At 36.2% G+C, this 21,713-nt stretch overlaps 1 protein-coding gene and 1 long non-coding RNA gene across 4 annotated transcripts; one reads left to right on the plus strand and one right to left on the minus strand.

The window, feature by feature from the left end:
* Positions 1–211: 211 nt before the first annotated feature.
* On the minus strand, positions 212–16,123 carry LOC147476334 ((-)-germacrene D synthase-like). 3 transcript variants are annotated; one of them, XM_086584407.1, is made up of 7 exons: positions 14,525–16,114; positions 13,372–13,663; positions 12,860–13,232; positions 2,215–2,436; positions 1,755–1,887; positions 1,219–1,467; positions 212–640 (listed from the first exon to the last, which is right to left on the minus strand). In XM_086584407.1, the coding sequence occupies exons 1-7, from the start codon at positions 14,786–14,788 to the stop codon at positions 344–346; spliced, it is 1,830 nt and encodes a 609-aa protein (XP_086440533.1). In that variant the 5' UTR covers positions 14,789–16,114; the 3' UTR covers positions 212–343. The 3 variants fall into 3 exon arrangements, 2 of the variants coding, with proteins under 2 accessions (XP_086440533.1, XP_086440534.1); XR_015209029.1 differs by having other exon boundaries at positions 502–640; positions 1,219–1,415; positions 14,525–16,123; XM_086584408.1 differs by lacking the exon at positions 2,215–2,436.
* Positions 16,124–20,004: 3,881 nt separating this feature from the next.
* On the plus strand, positions 20,005–21,280 carry LOC147476335 (uncharacterized). The gene is made up of 3 exons (XR_015209646.1): positions 20,005–20,262; positions 20,364–20,482; positions 20,863–21,280. It is a non-coding gene; the product is annotated as an uncharacterized LOC147476335 (long non-coding RNA).
* Positions 21,281–21,713: the final 433 nt, after the last annotated feature.

Consider the following 21,713-nt stretch of genomic DNA (forward strand, 5'->3'; position numbering starts at 1 on the left):
GAGAAGATGAAGAATGAAGGAAGGGCGGGAGAGAGAATGGAAGTTGGAGAGAAGTGGGAGAGAGAGTACGCAATGATTTGAGTAGAAAATCGTGGGAAAAATCGTTATTTCCATATTGGTTTATTTGAAAAAAAAAAATTTAGTTTAAAATAAATGGAAAAATAAAAAAAGAGTCTCTTTTATTTGTAACTATTTGATGGAAACCACCATATTCAACCAGACATACTATATATTCTTATTCGAAGAGAATTTTTTGAATAGTATGAAATTACACCAATTTAATTATCGGAAAAAAAAAAGTACACTAATTTAATTTAGCCGGTAAATACTGTTGCAGCATTAATCAGATAGGGACAGGATAAGTCAGTAGTGAAGCTATAACTTCTTTGGTTCGACCTTCTGAGTTTGTATATCCATCTCTTCCATCTGCGTAATATAGTAACATAACTCGCGACAAGTTGAATACGATCTGAAAGACTTGCATGGGCACATGATTTGGCTTTAAACACTCTTGGTTCATGTCTTTCCACAAGCTTACAACCTTCTTTTGAAGATTTTCGATTGCTTCTGATTCTGAAACTCCATGGTCTTTCATATAACATGTGATGTTTGAAAGAGTAATTCCTCTCTCTCGTTCCACCTTAAAAACAATTTTTCCAAATGGATAATTATGGTTAGGTAGAAATATATATTAATTAAGCTATATTAATTAAAGAAACTGTGACTAATGTTAGAAAATTTTCGATGATCTCATGGGTTATGATCATCATCACTTTAAATAAATACTTGCGACGATGACTATTTTCGAAAGTGTACCAAATTAGGTCCAATGAAAATACTTGAATCACCTAAGAGCTTGAATTTTGCCTCAATTGCCCACAACGTGGACTAACCTTACAGACACCTTTGTTTCCTTTTTGCTCGATAAGTAAAGAACATGCATGCTAAAGAATCTGTTCAAATCACTCCTTTTTATTTCTTCACCGGCCACTTGTAGAAAGATTTGAGTTAGAAGGGCGTTGTTGACTTGCATGACTACTTTTTAAGTTTGCTTTGTGTTTCACCACCACTTTTAAAATGAGTATAAAACAATTTTGATAATATTTGAAAAAACTTATGTAATAATTCTTTCTTATTTCCTCGTGTTTCAACACACTTCCATAAAATTAAGAAACAAACTAATGCACGCAACGTATTAAGTTTCATGAAATGTCATACCTTGTACGTTCCGATGTCATCCAAGAGTCTATTAATCAAATAAGAACATCTAATAATCTTTGGCATGCTTGCCATCCAATCGAAGACCTCTTTTGTTGCAAGTTCCCCCAAGTTCATCACTGCATCAACTGCAAAGATATTGATAGCTGCAGTAACGGCTGAAATTGGAAGCCATTCTTCCATTGTTGGCACAACTCCTGAATACATTATTTTTGTTTCATCAAGAAGGGCTTTAGTGTATTCTTTGATCTGTTGTATCCAATCACAATCATCTAATGGTCAGACTTGAATAATAGTTAGAGGCTCTTTGGCATTGGTATAATTATATATATATTTTTCTTGGTTAAAAAAATATGAAAATTTAAACATTTTTTTTTATAGAGGCAAGTGTTAATATTGTGCAATTCTTCCGTTATTCGTTATATTTTATTAACACAACAAACTACATTTTCTATCTTTTAAGTTAAATAATGCATATCTTTAAACTTTAAAAAAAAAAAAAAAAAGATTCGGACATGCCATTTTATGTCATATACCTCTTGCTTCAAATAAGGTAAGCCATTGAAGTGCCCCCTTCTAATCATGTCCTCTTCAATTTCGTTAACAACATTAAGCACTTCCAGGAAAATTACTTTAATGTGCTGTTGTAAGTTATCTCCAACATCCCACCTATAATTTAACAGTATATGTCATTGATTCATGATTAAATCATAAAAGACGGATTACTTTGCATGCAAGTCAAGAAATTCATTGAGATTGTAAGAGGCTAATAGGGTAGCAGATGCACTAGCTGCTAATATTCCTACTCTAAGTTTCATTGAGATTGTACCTAGTTCATTCTCAGAAGATGTCAAAAAATTTGTATATGAGGATGCAATAGGAAAAAAATATGCAAGGATGTAATCAGCTCATTTTATTTATGAAAAGGGGTAAGAGACCTCTCTAAAAAAACCCTGCTTATCTACCAAACAAAAAAAGTTAAGAAATTCAAATTACCTTTGGAATGCATTGGTGAGAGGTTCAAGTTCCTCGAGATCACCATATACATCAAATGCATCGTCGAGTACAGATAGCACGCCAGTTATTTTGGCCAAGTGTATCCTTGCTATAGAATATTGTGGCTCAAAGTAGACACTAAGCATCATAGAGTAGCCCTCCACCACTCTATCCCTAATCTCAAAAGGCAGCTTTGATTTTATATTCATCTCTTTCCACCACCTATAATTAGCATTTGTGGTCTCACACTCTCAATCACAATTTTAGACAATAATCAAAATATAGATATCTTAAGAACATAATCAGCAACAACTTAACGAATCAAAATATATTCTTAACCTTTCCATACGTAACTATGTTTCTGTGTTATGGGTACTTTAAAGGAAAAAGGGGAGTTAGGCAAGGTGATCCCATGTCACCTTACTTTTTTGTATTGGTGATGGAGTTGTTTACAGACCTTATGATGCATAGTGTAACAATGGGGGATTACAAACTACATTACAGATGCCAGGATCCTATCACCACTCATTTGTCATTTGCAGATGATTTAATTGCATTCATGCATAGGGACTTAACTACAGCACTTACTTTAAGGGAAACTCTAAACTCTTTTAGCAAGTGTTCGGGGCTAGAGGCTAATATGCAAAAAAGTTAGTTGTTCTGCACTGGGATGACTAAGCACATATGTGAAGAAGTGAGACATACTCTAGAGTTTCCACAAGGGACATTACCAGTTAAGTACTTGGGTGTGCCCCTCATTACTACAAGATTGTCCTTTTTAGATTGTATGCCTTTAATGACAAAGGTAACAAATAGAATACAGAGTTGGAGGAGCAAGTTTCTATCCTATGCAGGAAGGCTTCAGTTACCCGAAGTTGTGATTAACAATCTCAGTGTCTATTGGTTATCTATTTTTGTTCTTCCTAAGAGGGCTATTGAAGAGATAGATTGGTTATGTAAGAACTTTTTGTGGACAGACCAGATGGGGGAACCTCACATGCCCTATTTAGTTGGGATGATGTATGTTGTCCGTTCAATGAAGGAGGGCTTGGGATTAGATCTTTGGAGGTTACAAACCATGCAGCAAACCTGAGGCACATTTGGAATATTATCAGGGATACTATATGGGTGCGGTGGGTTCAAAAGAATTTGATCAGAGGAAGGAATTTCTGGGATTTGAAAATACCAAATGACTGCTCTTGGGGTTGGCAGAAATGGCTGTGATTAACAATCTCAGTGTCTATTGGTTATCTATTTTTGTTCTTCCTAAGAGGGCCATTGAAGAGATAGATTGGTTATGTAAGAACTTTTTGTGGACAGACCAGATGGGGGAACCTCACATGCCCTACTTAGTTGGGATGATGTATGTTGTCCGTTCAATGAAGGAGGGCTTGGGATTAGATCTTTGGAAGTTACAAACCATGCAGCAAACCTGAGGCACATTTGGAATATTATCAGGGATACTATATGGGTGCGGTGGGTTCAAAAGAATTTGATCAGAGGAAGGAATTTCTGGGATTTGAAAATACCAAATGACTGCTATTGGGGTTGGCAGAAATGGCTGTGATTAACAATCTCAGTGTCTATTGGTTATCTATTTTTGTTCTTCCTAAGAGGGCCATTGAAGAGATAGATTGGTTATGTAGGAACTTTTTGTGGACAGACCAGATGGGGGAACCTCACATGCCCTACTTAGTTGGGATGATGTATGTTGTCCGTTCAATGAAGGAGGGCTTGGGATTAGATCTTTGGAGGTTACAAACCATGCAGCAAACCTGAGGCACATTTGGAATATTATCAGGGATACTATATGGGTGCGGTGGGTTCAAAAGAATTTGATCAGAGGAAGGAATTTCTGGGATTTGAAAATACCAAATGACTGCTCTTGGGGTTGGCAGAAATGTACTCAAGGACAGAGATGGGGCCAATGGTATAGCATTGCACCTGATTGGTAATAGGAATAACACAAGTTTGTGGAGTGATCCGTGGCACCCAACTAGCATTTTAAATTAAAGGATTTGTTTCCACTGAATTTCACTTATCGGTCAGCTTGTATTAGGAATGCAAAGGTGGATAACCTTATAGAGAATGGTCAGTGGCAATTACCTCAAACATTTCGGAGACATTGTCTTGATATGGTATGCAAAGTGTAGTGGAAGAGGTGAAGATGTATACAGGAAATGATGAGGTAATATGGTCTGTCACTTTGCGTGGAGATTATGGGCTGAAAGAAACATATGAGTGTGTGAGGCAGATGCGGCAGAAAATTAATTAGCACAACATTGTTTGGTTTGCGAATAGGATTCCAAGATTCTCCTTTATCAATTGTTTGTGCTTGAGTGAGGGAATGAAGACAAGACAGAGAATGAAAGAATGGGGCAAAGTGGAGTCAGATCGACTCATGTGTGTTATGCAATAGTGGCATCGAAGCAGAATAACACTTGTTCTTTTACTGTAACTATGGTCAAGAAATATGGATAGGGTTACTTGCTAGGGCTGGTTATAACAGAGTGCGAGCAGTGACATGGGAGCAAGAGGTGGACTGGATAAGAGAAAAAAGCACAGGAAAGTGTGGGTCGTTTCAGGACCCGTTACGCTTACTGTTCACAGGATTCATATATTGGACTTGGTGGGAAAGAAATAAGAGAATATTTGAGCATCAACATTCTAGTGCAGACCAAGTACAGGAGATGATTATCAGGGATGTCAGAACTGAACTTCAAGCAGTCAAGGTATGCATGGAAGAGGGCCCATCCCGAGAGAGATTCAAGATGATATGGAACAAAAGAACCTGAGTTAGTTTGATACAGAGAGATTAGGTGCAAATGGATGAAGCCAGATCGTGAAAATAACTCACTGAACACAGATGGGAGTGTACAAGGCAATAAAGGTCAATGGGCAGCAGTGGTTAGAGACAACACAGGGATAGTTCTAGCAGCAGCGCATGGTATCTCAGATTACACAACCATAACACTAGTGGAATTACAAGACCTTGAGCAAGAAATCAGCTTGGCTCTAAGGCATGGAATGAACAAGATTGAGGCACAAACGAACTCAGAGAATGTGGTGGCATTCATGAGCAAACAGAAGTACCCATGGCGAGCAAAGAAGATGATGAAGAGTATACAAGATATACAAGCAAAATTGGTTTATTTTTGTTTAGTACATGTCTATAGGGAAACAAATAAACTAGCAGATGCACTAGCTGCTAATGTACCTAATGTAATATTTATTGAAATGGTACCTAGTTCATTTGCAGAGGATGTAAGAAAGATTGCATATGATGATGCAATGGGGAGAGAATATCTGAGAATGTAAGGACAAGTTTTATTAATCAAAAGGGGTAGTGGACCTTTATAACAACCTCGCTTACTGATAAAAAAAATAAGAAAAAACTATGTTCCTGTGTTCGGTTTGCAAGGAGTGAAGGGAAAGAAAGGGGTTTTTTAGACATTGGTCATACTATTACTATGGTAATTAGACTTAGGTCAAGAAATGCTGAAATATTAATTTTTGGTCCTACTTCTACTACTTGTGCTAGTTGACTATGGTTATGCTATTTGTTCTTTTGAAATGGCCAGAATGCCCCTAAGCGTGCGTCACACGTGCTTACAAGTAGGACTAAACTTTAATATCTAACTTATAGTAAGGACCATGTCCTAAACAATGACATTATTACCTGGGTCAAATGCTAACTTATTTTTAAGAGTGAGAGAGGATGATGGTTTAAACAATGTGTATCTTCCATTACTCCATAGATAGGCAAAAACCTATCATATAGTCTTTCCATGCTACCAAAATAGGCATTGTGAGTGGAGCTCTCATGCTTATGTATAATTGGTTTTGATTGTTTAAAGATACTCTATCAGCTCTCGACAAAATACCTGATCGGAGTCGATTTCAGAACCTTTAGTATTGTGTGTCCAAAGTCACATACACTAAGACTACTATTTACTTGAGAGTTCCAATGGACCATTCAGATGTAATTGAGAGTTCCAAAGTCATGTACATTAAGACTACTCTTCCCATATTGAGGAAAGTTTTTTCACATTTTACAATAAATTGCCTCGAAATTGGCTGATACGTTTAGGGGTGGAATTTGAGCTAGTCGAGCCGAGCTTCACTAAGCTTGGCTAGGCTCATTTATCTAAGCGAGCTTTGATATAGGCTCAAGCTTGGTTTATATATTATATGAACGAGCCTGAGCCGAGTTTAAACGAGCCGAGCCTGAGTAGCTTGGCTAGGCTCATTTATTTAAGCGAGCTTTGATATAGGCTCAAGCTTGGCTTATATATTATATGAATGAGCATGAGCCGAGTTTAAACAAGCCGAGCCTGAGTAGCTTGGCTATTTTACACTATGATGATACTATTTTAGCTTATCGAGCCGAGCTTCACCCTGCTCGTTTATTAAGCAGCTATAATATGGGCTAATACTTAACTCATTTAGTTAAATGAACGAGCTTGAGCCGAGCTTAAATGAGCCAAGCCTGAGCTACTTGGCTCAAATTCCACCCCTAGATACATTGTATAAATCAATTCTCTCAGCGGGGAATAAATTCAAAGCACCGTCGCGCCTTCAGTGTCATCTTTTGCGCCAGAAATAGTTATATGTAGGATAGATAAGACACTAAACAACATATAACCAACATCGGACACACTGTAATTATTTTAGGATCGACTATAGGATTTTTTGTTAGAGTAAAGATTTTTCTTGTTTGTTTATTTTTAACCGTGTCAGGGTTCATATTTTCACAACACAGTTTTTGATCGATGGATGTTTTATAAGTATATGTATAGAATTTCTGTGGGTATCAAGAAAGTGTATCCGAGGAAAAGATTGTTGGTATAATTCCAGAAAGTATAACTTAATCTGTTTCATTGTTCCACCTCACAATGGACCGAACATGTAAAGATTATATGAACCTTTATGTCCTTGATTTGGATGACATGTTCCAAGTGTAGAAAGTTGTATTTTGCTTTCCATGTATAGAGCGCGACCTGCGCTCAAATATAGTGTGTATAGAGCGCGACCTATGCCTCAGGCTTTCGAGATGTCCAGTAGCTAGAGCGCGACCCGCGCTCTTTCTAGCACAAATAGAGGACGATCCGCGCCCCGTGTTTCTCAAGCCACCGAATTATTTTGTTTCTTATTTTGTAAACTCTATATAAACAATTGTAATCTCTTTAGAATTCAATCAAGTAAATATACACTGAATTGAATTGAATTCTCTGGTTCTACATGGTATCAGAGCCAAACCATTGAAATCCGCTGCGTATTACAATCATTAATCAAACCATCTTTGAATCCTTGAATCTCAAACCCAAATTTTTTCCAAAAACCTAAACCTAAAACCCAAATTTTTTTCTTTTTTTTTTTCTACAATGGCTGGATCTGACAACAATTCTTCAAACGTCATTCATCACCATTACACCCCACATGACAACTCCGCATTCCCAAAATCTATTTCATTAGATGAGTCCAACTATACCATTTGGGCTCCTCTCATGCAGATGCGTATTGGAGCAAGGGGAAAGATTGGTTTTTTTACTGGTGCAAAGGTTGAACCGGATATGAATTCGACCGAATATGAAGGTTGGGCAACAGATAATGAAAAGGTGAAAAGTTGGCTTATTGATTCTATGGAGATTTCTCTTATGAATCGATATATTCGTCTTCCTACTGCCAAAGACATTTGGGAGGCTGTGGAGAAGCCCTTCTATGATGACTCTGATGAAACTCAAATTTTTGAATTGAATACGAAGTGCTTTGAAGCGAAGAAGAATGGGAGACTCATTCCTTCCTATTACAACGAATTGGTAGCCATGTTCCAGGAGATTGATCAAAGGGTGACCTCCTAGAATAACAATGTTGCAGCTGTAGTCCAGGACACGTCAACAATGTCCCGCTTGCGGGTTCATATGTTTTTGCGTGGACTCGATTCTGAGTATGATCAGGTGTGTGGAGAGATTCTTCGCAAGGACCCAAAATTTTCCTTGGAGAAAAGCTATGCTTACATTCGCAAAGTGCAATCGGAGAAATAGGCTATGGGGCACTCTGTATCAACTGAATCATCTGTCTTGGTTGTTCATAGCAAGACAATTACTCCACCCGGTTTCTCTAGTTCTTCACACAACTGTAAAGGTAAATCTAATCCTTATACAGATAAAAAGTGCAGTGTTTGTGGAGAATTGGGTCATAGCAAGGAGAGATGTTATGAAGTGATTGGCTATCCTGATTGGTGGGACTTCACAAAGAGGCCACGAAAAAATATAAGCAAGGCTGCTATTGCTATTGCTAATGCTGTGCATGGACATCCAGACCATGCTTCGGCTAATGTAACTCAATCAGGTATGAATGGTAAGGTTATTTCGAATAGTATATGGATAATTGATTTGGGTGCATCTGACAATATGACAAATGACCCTAGTCTTGTGGAAATACTTAGAGCTTCATCTCAAACCACTGTTTCTACTGCAAATGGCACTCCAACTCTGGTTAGCGGAGAAGGTTCTATTGTGTTATCTAAAACCCTCACTCTTGAATCTGTCTTAGTTGTTCCATCCCTTGCTTATAACCTATTGTATGTTTGTCAAATCATTCTAGCACTTACATGTACTGTGATGTTCTATCCATCCTTCTATATTTTTTAGGACATTCTGACTCGACAAGTCCTTGGTTATGGTGTTAGAAGGGGAAAACTGTACTATCTGGATTTGATGGCGGAAACCGAGAGAAACGAAGAATTCTGCAGGGCAAGCTAATCAGGTCAATAGGGTCGAGAATGCAAAAAAAGTTGTGTGGTTATGGCATCGTAGGTTAGGTCATCTTTCATTTAGTTATCTTAAGAGGTTGCAACCTGAGTTATTTTCAGTTGTTAGTGATTCTGAGTTTCATTGTGACATTTGTGAACTGGCCAAAAGCCACCGTATTTCATATTCATCAAGTTTTAATAGATGTCATGTTCCTTTTATGAAAATTCACTCTGATGTTTGGGGTCCTGCCAAAGTTTCTTCTTTTTCTGGAGTTCGCTATTATGTGACTTTTATTGATGATTGCACTCACATGACTTGGGTGTCATTACTGAAAAACAAAAGTGATATATATGAGATGTTTACTGGGTTTTACAAAATGGTGGCGACACAGTATCAACAATCTATTAGGGTTTTTCAGTCTGATAATGGTGGCGAATTTGTGAATGGCCTCATGTCTGAATTTTGCCGGTCAATTGGAATTCGTCATCAAACCTCCAATTCTGGTACCCCCCCAACAAAATGGTTTAGCGGAATGGAAGAACAGGCAGTTGTTGGAAGTTGTTCATGTTTCCTTGTTTGGCATGAATGTACCTCGACCCTATTGGGGTGAAGCAGTGAAATCAGCAGCCTATGTTATAAACTGTACTCCTTTACGGGTAATTGAGTTCCAGAATCCTTATCAAAAACTCCATACACTTTTGTCCATCCCATCCATGCCTAACTTGGAGCCTCGGGTGTTTGGATGTACAGCTTATGTCCATATTCCACAACCAGAACGAAGTAAACTTGATCCTCGTGTGAAGAAGTGTATTTTTGTGGGTTATGCCGAGTTTCAGAAAGGGTATAGGTGTTATGATCCAATTACTGACAAGATGCATATATCTCTTGATGTCTCATTCCATGAATCTGACCCGTATTACTCAGGGGGAGTTTCCCAGTCTTCCCTTTAGGGGGAGAGTGCCGGTGAAGAGAATCCTGATGTCTTTGGGGAATTGGAACACTTGGAGGAACGATTTGAAGTTCCCCGGCGAAATTGATCTGTAGCGGTGAATCTGAAAGCACATGATTCGAATGTATCTGAAACTGTAGTACAAGACATTTCCCCTTCTACATCAATAACTGAAGATCTCGATCAGAATGATCCGCCTCAAGAACCTCCTATAACCATTAATAAATCTGTTGGGTTAGAAAGTCTTGAACCTAGACAATCACAAAGAACTAGTAAGGGAGTTCCTAAGAAACAATATGAACCAGACATCAAAGCCACTGCCAAATACCCTATAGCTAACTCTATGTCTAACCATAGCCTTTCTGAGTCACATGTACTTGTCAAAAATCAATTATCTACTATATCTATTCCTAGTAACGTGCAGGATGCTTTGAAAGATCCAAAATGGAAGAAAGCAATGAATGAAGAATTGGAAGCCCTTCAAAAGAATGTAACATGGGAGGTAGTTGATATGCCTGTTGGAATGAAGACTATTGGATGTCGTTGGGTGTTTACTGTGAAGCTTAATGCAGATAGAATAGATATAAGGCGAGATTGGTTGTCAAGGGATACACACAGCGTTATGGAATTGATTATGAAGAGACTTTTGCACCTGTGGCGAAAATCAATACGGTCCAAATTTTAATTTCGCTTGCAGCAAATAAAGATTCACCCTTGCACCAGCTTGATGTGAAGAATGCATTCCTAAATGGGAATTTGGAGGAAGAAGTATACATGGATATGCCTCCAGGTGTGAAGAACCATCCCAAAGATGTTGGGAAGGTGTGTAAACTGAAGAAGGCTTTGTATGGCCTGAAACAATCTCCAAGAGCTTGGTTTGAAGATTTACACAGTTAATGAGAGTTTTTGGATACAAACAAAGCAATTCTGACCATACCTTGTTTATCAAACACAAGGTGTGTATGTTGATGACATGATCGTTACAGGGAATGATCCAAAGGAAATAAATGAATTGCAGAAGTATTTGTCGAAAGAATTTGAAATGAAGGATCTAGGACAACTGAAGTATTTTCTGGGTATTGAAGTTGCAAGGTCTAAAAAGGGGATTTCACTCTCACAGAGGAAGTATGTCCTAGATTTCCTTGCTGAAATAGGAATGTTGGATTGCAAACCAATGGAGACATCCATTGAGATGAATCATGGACTCGCCATTCATCTTGATCAAGTTCCTACTGATAAAAGAAGGTATCAGCGTCTTGTAGGAAGGTTAATTTATCTTTCTCATACTAGACCTGATATTGCTTATGTTGTGAGTGTGGTTAGTCAGTTTATGCATTGTCCTAGTGAAGAACATATGGATGCAGTCTTTCGTATCTTGAAGTATTTCAAGAAGGCACCTGGACAAAGGTTTACTGTTTGGAAAGTCTGATGTATTGGATATTGTCGGATACACAGATGCAGATTGGGCTGGTGATAAAACTGATAGATGTTCTACATCAGGATATTTCACTTTTGTCGGTGGAAATCTTATAACTTGGCAGTAAGGAGCAGAAAGTTGTTGCCAGATCGAGTGTAGAAGCTGAATTTCGAGGTCTAGAACAGGGAGTATGTGAATTGTTATGGATATGTACTGTCTTGATGGAATTGGGATTCGAGCTTCAAAAGCCTATGGATTTACATTGTGATAATCAAGCCGCCATTCAAATTGCACATAACCCAGTTCAGCATGATCGAACAAAGCATGTGGAGGTTGATCGTCATTTTATTAAAGAAAATCTTGACAAGAAGGTTATTCGTTTTCCGTTCGTAACCTCAAGAGGAGCAATTAGCTGATGTTCTTACCAAAGGTGTATCCCACAAGGTGTTTGACAGCTCAGTTGACAAGTTGGGCATGATTGACATCTATGCAACAACTTGAGGGGGAGTGTAGAAAGTTGTATTTTGCTTTCCATGTATAGAGCGCGACATGCGCTCAGATATAGTGTGTATAGAGCGCGACCTGTGCCTTAGGCTTTCGAGATGTCTAGTAGCTATAGCGTAATCCGCGCTCTTCTCCAGCACAAACAGAGCGCGACCCATGCCCCGTGTTTCTCAAGCCACCGAATTGTTTTGTTTCTTATTTTGTAAACTCTATATAAATAATTGTAATCTCTTTAGAATTCAATCAAGTAAATATACACTGAATTGAATTGAATCCTCTAGTTCTACACCAAGATCCTACTAGAAATATGCATATTTATTTATTTTTTTTGTGACTAGTTACTTTGTAGTGAGATACTTACGACACCATGATGCTTCTTTTATGCACGTGTTTTTTAAACAATTTTTCTGGTTTCATTTTATTTTTTGATTCTCTGCTAGGCATACACTATGGAACTAGAAAAAGAACTTACAAAACTTAGAGAACATAATGAAGAATTGCATAAAATCGAAAAAGGAGTATTGGGAGATACACATTGCCTAAACCATCGTTCTCTCTCACTCTTAAAGATAAGTTAATATTTGATCCAGGTAATAATGTCATTGTTTAGGACATGGTTCTTACTATAAGTTAAATATTAGAGTTTAGTCCTACTTGTAAGCACGTGTGACACATGCTTAGGGGCATTTTGGCCATTTCAAAAGAGCAAACAACATGACCACAGTCAACTCGCACGAGTTGACTAACCGGTCAAGTAGCAAAAGTTGGACAAAAAACTAATTAATATTTTAGTATTTCTAGACCAAAATCTAATTACTATAGTAATAGTAGGACCAATGTTTAAAAGCCCCAAAAGAAAGCGTAATAAGCTCCAAAAGAAAGCGTAATTCAGTAGAGAAAATATACCTTTCGATGTTATTGTCAAAAGATGAACAAACAAGACCAATGTAAGGTTAATATTTATGAGATATATAAATACGGTTAAAAAGATACTAGCAGTAATAGTAAAATAAACTCTACCTTGTGATTTCACTTATTTCCTTCTGATGTATTAATTGTACCAAATTGAAATCTAACTTTGCAAATTCTAGTAGAGATTCATTTCGAGCACTATCTTCTTGGTAAATAGAGATGTAGTGCCTTGCTTGTACTCTTTTGATGCTCTTTTGGAGAGGTATCTCTAGGGCTTGTTGCACTTGTGAAGCAAGTGTTGGGCTTAGACGAGTAACCATGGACTTCAAATGTTTGGTGGTGAAGGCCATTGCCTCATCCATTATATCTTCCCCATTGAAACTTAAATATGAGGCTTCATACAGACTTAGCATACCTTGCAGGTCGGATGCTAAGCTTGCATGAAATTCACCCTTCTCATCTTTGAACTTCTGAAAGACATCTATTGTCAGAAAATCACCGAGTTACTACGGAAAGTTAAAATTATATATAGGAAAACTGAACATACTTTTTTTTTTTGTTTTTTTTTTTGGTGACTGAAAAAAGAAAGGGCTTATGAAATGCAGTGGAAAACTGATTACCAGGTGAGACATGATAACCGGCCTGTCGCAATAAACGAAACCAAAGAGATGTGGCACACAGATCTGAACGTTGGTAATCAACAATTTTGTCAAAGAAATGAGTATCATTATCATATATCCGTTGTATTGCGTCTTCAATCTGTGTTTCAAAGTGATATGCTACTCCAAGGCGTTGAATGTTATCGATCAATTCCAATTCGGTAAATGGATCATTAGAAGCTAAAGATAACATTGTCTTTACTTCCTTCTTCAGTTCATTAATTCTCTCTTCACTGAAAGTTTCAGGTTTCCGCTGCATGGGCTCAATAATATAAGTAAATACCTACTCTGTTTTCTATCAACGCCACTATATAAATTAGTCTCTCTGGTATGTTAATCTCATTGGTTTGAACTTTCCCACATTTATTAATATTTCCTTACACTTTAAGTTTGGTAGTTGATATACATTTTGACGCCATCATAAAGCTCAAGCATTCAGAATTTCTGATGCCCAAAGCGTAAAACAATGATTTGTGATACTATAATTCGGCTTTTAAAGATCTACATATACCTCAAAGATAAGAAGAATACACACTGAACTTAATTATTTTCACAAACAGGCTTCTGTATGTAACAAGAATCATATTGTTTAAGTTGGCAATAGTCCACTTGAGGTACGTTCATACCATAGTTGCATATAACTGCGCGCTTTAAAATTTGAAAAAAAGTAGACCACTGGAGGTGCTTTTTGTTTGATACGATTGGAGATCGAGTTGCCTATTATAAGTAATGTTCTTATATAAACCATGTGATTAGATGATGATTATTATATTGGACTCACACTTTGTAAAAAATCGGTAAATCAATCAGATCTCTAACCATCATCATGTAAACAAAGAAATAATAAAGACGAATAAAATAATACAAAGAGACCATGAGACAGTGGCATACTCTCATTCAAGAACATCATTTTAGACTTGAAATGAAAATAAATATGTAGGCAAGTTAAGCTGTTCAGGAAATTGAAACTGAAAACAGAAAAAAAGTTATTAGGACACAAAATTCCGATATATTTTAAATAAACCAGCAAAGGTTAACCAATTTCAATGTTAATAAAAAGGAGAACTGGTTAACTAACTCTGATGCATGCAAATCGATGTTTACATCTACTTACTGAATCTGATGAAGAAGAATCAACAAAATGACTATCCCACACACTGGGATGAAATTTTGAATCAACACTTGAACTTTGTGAAACCTCAGTCAAAGTGTCAGAAGGCGCGAGGATTACTTCTGAACTCTGTGGAGACGCACATCTGAGGTATGGAAAGGATGGTTTTGAGGCAAGTGTCCTAGCATATACTCGTAGAGGCGAAGTTTCACATTTTGTTAGATTTAAATTAGGGAGACGCATTAAGCATGAACTCGTCCCAACCATTTTTCGAAAGGGTGTTCTAGTACGTGAGATTAGGCTTGTATCTTCATTTAGTATGAATTGGTGCTTTTATAGAAACCGAGAAAGGTTTTTTTTTTTTCGATAAGTTCAACTTTAGAGAAGGAATTTGTAGACAGCAGCACCCCTGGTCCACCTCAACAAATAATCCCAGTCACCCTTTTTGTTTCTAAAAGAGAAAAAGTTGATAAAAACAAAGGGTTTAACAAAAGAAAATAAAAATGGAAAAAATAAAGACATTCTTCTCCACCCAGCCCACCAATATTCCGGTCGGAGCTTAGGCCATTTTCTTTATTCAGTCGGATTATGAAACATCTCACTCATTTGGATACTCTTTTATGAGGTTTTCTTTTGATATTTATGTTATGGGTGACTTAGTTCTTCACTTAAATAGGGAGAATACTTGTAAAAATATTAAAATTGGGTTTGGGTATTGAAATCATTTGGAAGATTGGGTTTTGATCTCCTCTTCTTTCCTCAATTTTCACTAAATTGTGAAACTTTAGATGAATTCTGTGTATAGGTATCGTTGATATATAGATGAACTTTCCTTTTTCATGAAGTTGATTAAGCACAAGTAAAACCTCTATATATAGTGAAAGTTTTCACTAAAGTGAAGAAAAAAATGCAAAATTTAAAGTTTATATACTTTGGTTTGACGAATTGGAAGAGGAATGCAAGTGGAGGTCTTGAATTGTTTGTAACTAGAAGAGAGAGAGAGACTGGAAATGGCGGAGAAAATGAAGTGCTGAATTTCTGTTTTCTTTTCTTTTTTTCTACTTTCTTTTTTATTATTTTTTTTTCATTTAGAAAACCAAAAAGGCTGATTGGGATATTAGTTGAATTGTTGAGATGGACTGGGGTGCTGCTGTCTTGTGGACAAATTAATTTGTTCTCTAAACTTTTTATTGATGAAGCCTCAAGAGGCATTATTACAACTTGGGTGAGAGAGCTACTATACCCACACCATGACACCAATACATTATGTGACAACAACAAACAGGTCATCAAGAAACTCTAAAAAATGAATCTGAGTGCACTATTAAGTCTTCCTCTCGGTTTCTGATTGTTTCACCAACTCAATACCATGCAAAAGCCTTTACGTCAGTGCACATGGCGATCCCTCCTAGCCCGTTTCTGCCTGAAGACCACATCATCACTAGTAGTTTATATGATCCAAGTTGTTGCATACGGCAGAATTATCCAAATCTTTTTACCAAAGCTCCCCCCTCTAACTAGAGGCCACTGTTGAAGGAAGTTTTCTAAAGAGTGGAAAGTTATGGTAAATGAGATATAATCCGGGGTAGCACTTCAAATAATAAGTTTATATACACTTTGTTAGTAATGATGAATTAAATCTGTAGTGTAGTGTAGCAGGTGCCGACTTAACTATTGATGAAGTCAACCCATCCCATTGTTGAATCTTCGAATCTCTAAGCAAATATGTGTGCAGAACAACTTCAGCAAAGTATTAATATGCTCTGATTCTTTAAGGGCAGTACAATTCATCTGTTTTAAAGGTCTCAACTGTGCACTGTGTTATTGCACAAATATTTGTACAGCCATCAGCCCTTCACTGAAGCACCTAACAGCATATAAGATCTATCATATAGTCATTAAGTCATGCGTATAGAGAAGTTGTTAGTGTTATTGCAGATTATCTGGCTATAGAGAAGTAATTAAGTCAGTAGACGTACTTTAATTTTGTTGTAACATATATATACCTCATTGAAACAAATGATGCAAGAGGAATGGTTCATATATACCAGATTATAATGCAGGTACCCGTCTGCGGAATCATATTACATGTTGTTTGTTATGTTAAGAATAGAATAATTTTGTTGTAACACTAGTTTTGCATTTAATTATCAATTTGTCGCGTGGACATGGCGATGCGTCCTTAATGTCAGTCAAGTTATTATTACCTCGACTTTTGATGGCTATGAGCCTATGAAGTTATAATATCATTCTCGTGCAATTGGTGTATACGCAACCACGCGTGTAGTATGTGTTTTGGATCCAGCCGCCCGTACTGCATTTCAAAAGAATGTAATACTGTTTTGATGTGATTGCAATGTTCTCTGGAGTCTGGAGAACAGTTGGAACTTAGAACAGTATCGACTTTGCTGAAATCTTGTAACTGACATCTCTACGCTTAGTAATTGCTGTTTAGAATGCAGGTTTTGGGTTTAATCTCTTGCCCAAAAAACCAGTTTATTAAAACTCCATGTATCCGAACAAACTCAAGTAACCTCCCTTCTTTTCAAAACCCCAAATTATCAGCGGAACAGACGAAAAAGCCCCTAACACCGCTACCCTTTCTTCTTCCTTTCTCACTTTCTCTCTTTTTGTTCTTTTCAAATACGAAATTATTATTTTCTTTCTCTCAATCAATTTCTCTTAAAATTTGTTGTTCTCCAACCAAACAAATCAGATTTGAGAAGCAATATCAAGATTTGATTTTTTTTTCTTCTACTCAAAACCAGATCTGAGATTTGAAAATTTTTATGCATAGTGACATTGGTAAGTAAAAATCAGTTTAACATATATGTAAATTTAAATTTGCATAATGATATTGGTATGTAAAAATCAATTTACATATGTAAATTTAAATTTGCATAGTGACATTTGTATGTAAAAATCAATTTACATATGTAAAGTTAAATTTGCATAGTCATATTTACATAGAGTCATGAGATCTATTAAGAAAAATCAAATTGTAAAAATAAATTTACATACTTAAATTTCTATGCAAAAACAAATTTATAGTCACAGGAACCCAATTTATTCAAATTAGGAAGAAGAAAGAAAAATCAATAAAACAAACACAAAGATTCACAACAATCAATCGAAATGAGAAAGAAAGTGATTCTTCATTGTTTCTTCTTCATAAACCCATATTTCTTCATTGTTAAACTTGATTTCTTCATTGTTGAAAAAAATTTCTTTTTTGCCAAACCTAATTTCTCAAAATCTAACGATATCGAACTTGATTGAAGGAGAATCCAAGGAAATCGAAACAAGTTGAAGGAGAAAGGCAAGAAATGCAAATGTGGTTTTTCTTCAAAAGGTAAAAGAGGAAGAGAAAAATATCAGAAAATGAGAAACATACGTGATTTCTTTCCCAATCTAAAAAACAATGAGATTATGTTATAACGCATGGATAATAGGGAGGTTTTATAATATGGGTCGAAGAGAGGGAGTTTACATGAACCCGGATCTAAACTAGGGGGCTGAGGCCTATTTCTTGATTAGATAACGACAGTCGACAGCTAGAATCTAACAGTCATTATTCCAAATTTTATTAGTCTGATCATCCTGAATTCTATTTGGCCACTTTCAAAGTCTCCATAGCAGGGGTGGATGCAGGATTCTCCACTACAGGGGCTACTAGCACTAATTCACACTACTACTTTTTATTTTAATTTTTTTAGAGTATAAATTATGAACAGTTGCCGCTAAATTTTTTTTTGGAGCAAAGTTAGGGGGGCTATAGCCCGAATCAGCCAACTCCTAAATCTACCCTTGCCCCATAGGTTCACGCCTAATGTTATTTTTCCAGTTGTAATTGCTTATTATAATTACAATTAAAACTAATACGATAAGGGCAATTGAACCCATAAAAAATAGGATATTGTAGCTCACCAACCATCTTTTGCAATAGTAAGATAATATCTATTCTAACTCTACTAAAGCGATGTCCTTTCCTATTTTCTCAGCGTTCCACGTCGGAAACAATAGTTACCCTAAAAAATCGGAAAAGTAAAATAACACACGGTTAAAAAAAGGGCATAATAACTAACCTTTGGATTTCACTTCTTCATTCTCAAACGTTGCCGACGCTTTGTTTTAAAAGGTTCAATCGTTTCATCAATCTCTCTACAAATGGTCATTCCTTCATCAGGTCAACAACGGTTTTTTCCCAGAAACAAAGAAAAACGATCTATTCAGGTACACTTGATTTTCTTCATTTCTATAATTCTATCTATCTCATTTTCTTTTTATTTTTACACACTTTCATCTACGACATAAACTATACCCCATTCTGTTTGAGAAAATGCCTAAAATTTTTATTGCAGCCTTTTTTAGTTATATGTATATATTTTGAACAGGCATTTAAGTTCTATGTATATGCACTACACCATAACAAGGATTTTCTAACAATTGCAATTTCTCATTTGTAACACATATACATCCCTTACTAAATTAATAACAATTAGTATTCCGTTACAAAATTACTTAACCGTTAATTTTACATTTTTTCGGTAAGACTCCAAACAATGACTTCTATATATACTATAATTTTGTATATTAGTTTCTCCTGCATTGTATTTCCATCATTGATTTGTGCCTATTTGGAACAAGCTGCATACCTAACTAAGTTCCCAGATCATGTTGCTGATACATTCTATAAGTCAATTCCAGGTCAGTTATGCCAGCTATAGGAATGACTTGTGCAAGTAGTAGTATCAATCTATTTACGTACTTGAAGCAGCCCAAAGGTTTTCCTTACTAATGATTCCACTTATTTGCAGGTCCATTATATGATTACCTGAGAGAATTTCTATAGTATCGACATGGATCAAAATGTGTGGATCTTGTAATTAGTATCGGTGAATGGTGATGACCTGAATGAACAAGATGACCCATGTGATATTGGAACTTTGGTTCAAAAGCATAATATTATAGGACTGGTCTACTATTATGTGTTGTTGGGCTACTGAAAATTTTGAGCAGTCTGCATTGCCTCCAGCTCCCAAAGATGATGTTAGACATGACCAATCTAATGGTGGCACATTTAAGGAAAGGGTTACTCAAGTTCCAGGGCCAGGTATTAACATCAGTTCTCTGTTGGGAAACCTCTATTTATGTGATTTTTTTTACAAATATTCAATTTTTATCTTCTTTCGACTTGAGCCAGTGATTTAAAGATTGACTAATGTACAATGTCACCCCACTTGGTATGTTGGAAACCATAAAAACCTGGAAGATTAGTGTGGTTGTCCTAAACAAGTCTTAGTTAATTTGTTTGTGAAAATACCTTGTTATGTCTTGATTCTTCTGTTGAATGAACTGTTGGGTTTCAGAAAAGAAACAAGAACACCGTAGTCATGTAGCACAGGGTTTCTGGGCTGAAAGTGTTGTATGTGAGTTTGTAGTGGTGCCCTAGGCTTATGCCTTGTACGGGGGGAGGGGTTCTATTCTTTCTTTGGCTTTGAACAAGGACTTGACTTTGGTTCAGGAAAATCAGGTGCTTCTATATCACTTGGTACTTTTTCTTATTCTTTTGTTTCTGTTGCTACACATGGCCAGTATCTTATTTCATCGTTCCGTGTTTATATGATTATTCTACTGTAGAATGTTGTTTTATTGTCTTATTTCAGTGGACATCGCCACCAAGATGATTTTATTAGTCTATCTCGATTCTAGAGTAGGAAGCTGCTAGTGCTATTATAGATGTAAGTAATTCTTTTTCTTACTTGTACGATTTCTGCTTGTTTATATTCGATTATGTCGAGAAACTCATCTTATACTCCATCCTTATATTGTTTTTGTGTAGGATTCTTTTATGCATTGTTTCAAGTCAAATCCCCTAGAGCCTTGGAATTGGAATGTGTACGTGTTTCCATTGTGGTGTTTTGGCGTGGTGGTTAGATATGGGATACTTTTTCTTGTTAGGTGAGACCATATTTACTTTGGAATTAAAATTTCGATTGCTCCTGGAATGAAATATGTTTTTTTTAAATAGATAGTTCTTATTTTAAGTTTACTTTGGTTTTAGGAGACAAGGAGTTAAAACATAACAAGTTTTTGTCTGCATAAAACTAGATTATAACTGCCAACCCAGATCTAAACATTGTATGTACCATTTTTTATTTATTTATTTTTATATATATTGTAAATGAGGTGGTTCATGATAGGTTTAGTTTATGTTGCTTTCTTCCTTGGGTATATTGATTAGCTCCCAAATGTGCATTTTATTATCCGTATATTGCTGCATTATAGTCCCTCTTACGCTTAACAAAAAGACAACTCATAGCTTTTACTACGTTTTTCAGGTTAAGGAGTATTTCAGACCACTTATCATAAAAGCTGCGTCTTAACATCAAAAGAAGCCTTAATCACACTTATTATGAAGACCAGTAGCTGCTATGGAAAAGTGCTGAAAAAGTCAAGTCAAACGGTCAAAGTCCTTAATTCAAAAAACCAAAGATGGAGGCCCTTATTTCAAATTATGAAGACTTATCCCTAAACATATCTTGGTCAAGAAGGCACCAAAAATCAAAAGCAAAGGCAAAAGTTAAAGGGGTGAGGTGTCTACTTTGTAATAGAGAAGGGCAAATCTGTAAATGGCAAAAGTAGGGGTATATAAACAAAAAACAAAGGAGAGAGAACTCATCCATTGTTTTAGGATCCAAATCATTTGGTTTGTTTATTTTTCTTGTCTTGTTTTTAATTTCTTGTTGTTTTATTTTATTTCAATCAACTTGTTATTTCCTTTTCTTTATTTCAATCAAACTTGCTACTTGTTCTTTGTTTTAATCTTCAATCTTGTTTGTTGCTTTCATTTCAATGTTTTAATCAATCTTCCTTTCATGTTTTCAAGTTATTTCAATCAACAATCAAAGCTTTCAAGTTCATTAGCTTAGAACCATTTTAATCCTACAAGAGTCTACCTTTCTTCTTCATATCTCCCTCACTCAAACTCTAGATAATTTAGGATGAACCTCAACTCTTAATCTAAACTCTTTTGAAGTATACTTACTAAAATATTAAAGCTTCAAATGGCGCCGCCATCATGGATTGAAGGAGTGAGAGTGACTGGTTGAGAATCTAAGAAGGGAGCATCATTCTCATCTCTCCATTTTTATTTTTATTTTCTATTTTTTGTCATTTTATTTTTATTGTT

The sequence above is a fragment of the Coptis chinensis genome, chromosome 9, assembly GCF_015680905.1.
Source record: "Coptis chinensis isolate HL-2020 chromosome 9, ASM1568090v1, whole genome shotgun sequence".
In the NCBI taxonomy this organism is placed as follows: Eukaryota; Viridiplantae; Streptophyta; class Magnoliopsida; order Ranunculales; family Ranunculaceae; genus Coptis; species Coptis chinensis.

Bases quoted from the DNA above. Each gene is read 5' to 3' on its own strand.
- LOC147476334 (XM_086584407.1), bottom strand. From the start codon at position 14,788: ATGGTTGGGACGAGTTCATGCTTAATGCGTCTCCCTAATTTAAATCTA. The intron at 13,664-14,524 runs GTAAGTAGATGT...GAGCCCATGCAG, and splicing joins ATTCTTCTTCATCAGATTCA to CGGAAACCTGAAACTTTCAG. The intron at 1,468-1,754 runs GTATATGACATA...TGGATACAACAG, and splicing joins TACCTTATTTGAAGCAAGAG to ATCAAAGAATACACTAAAGC.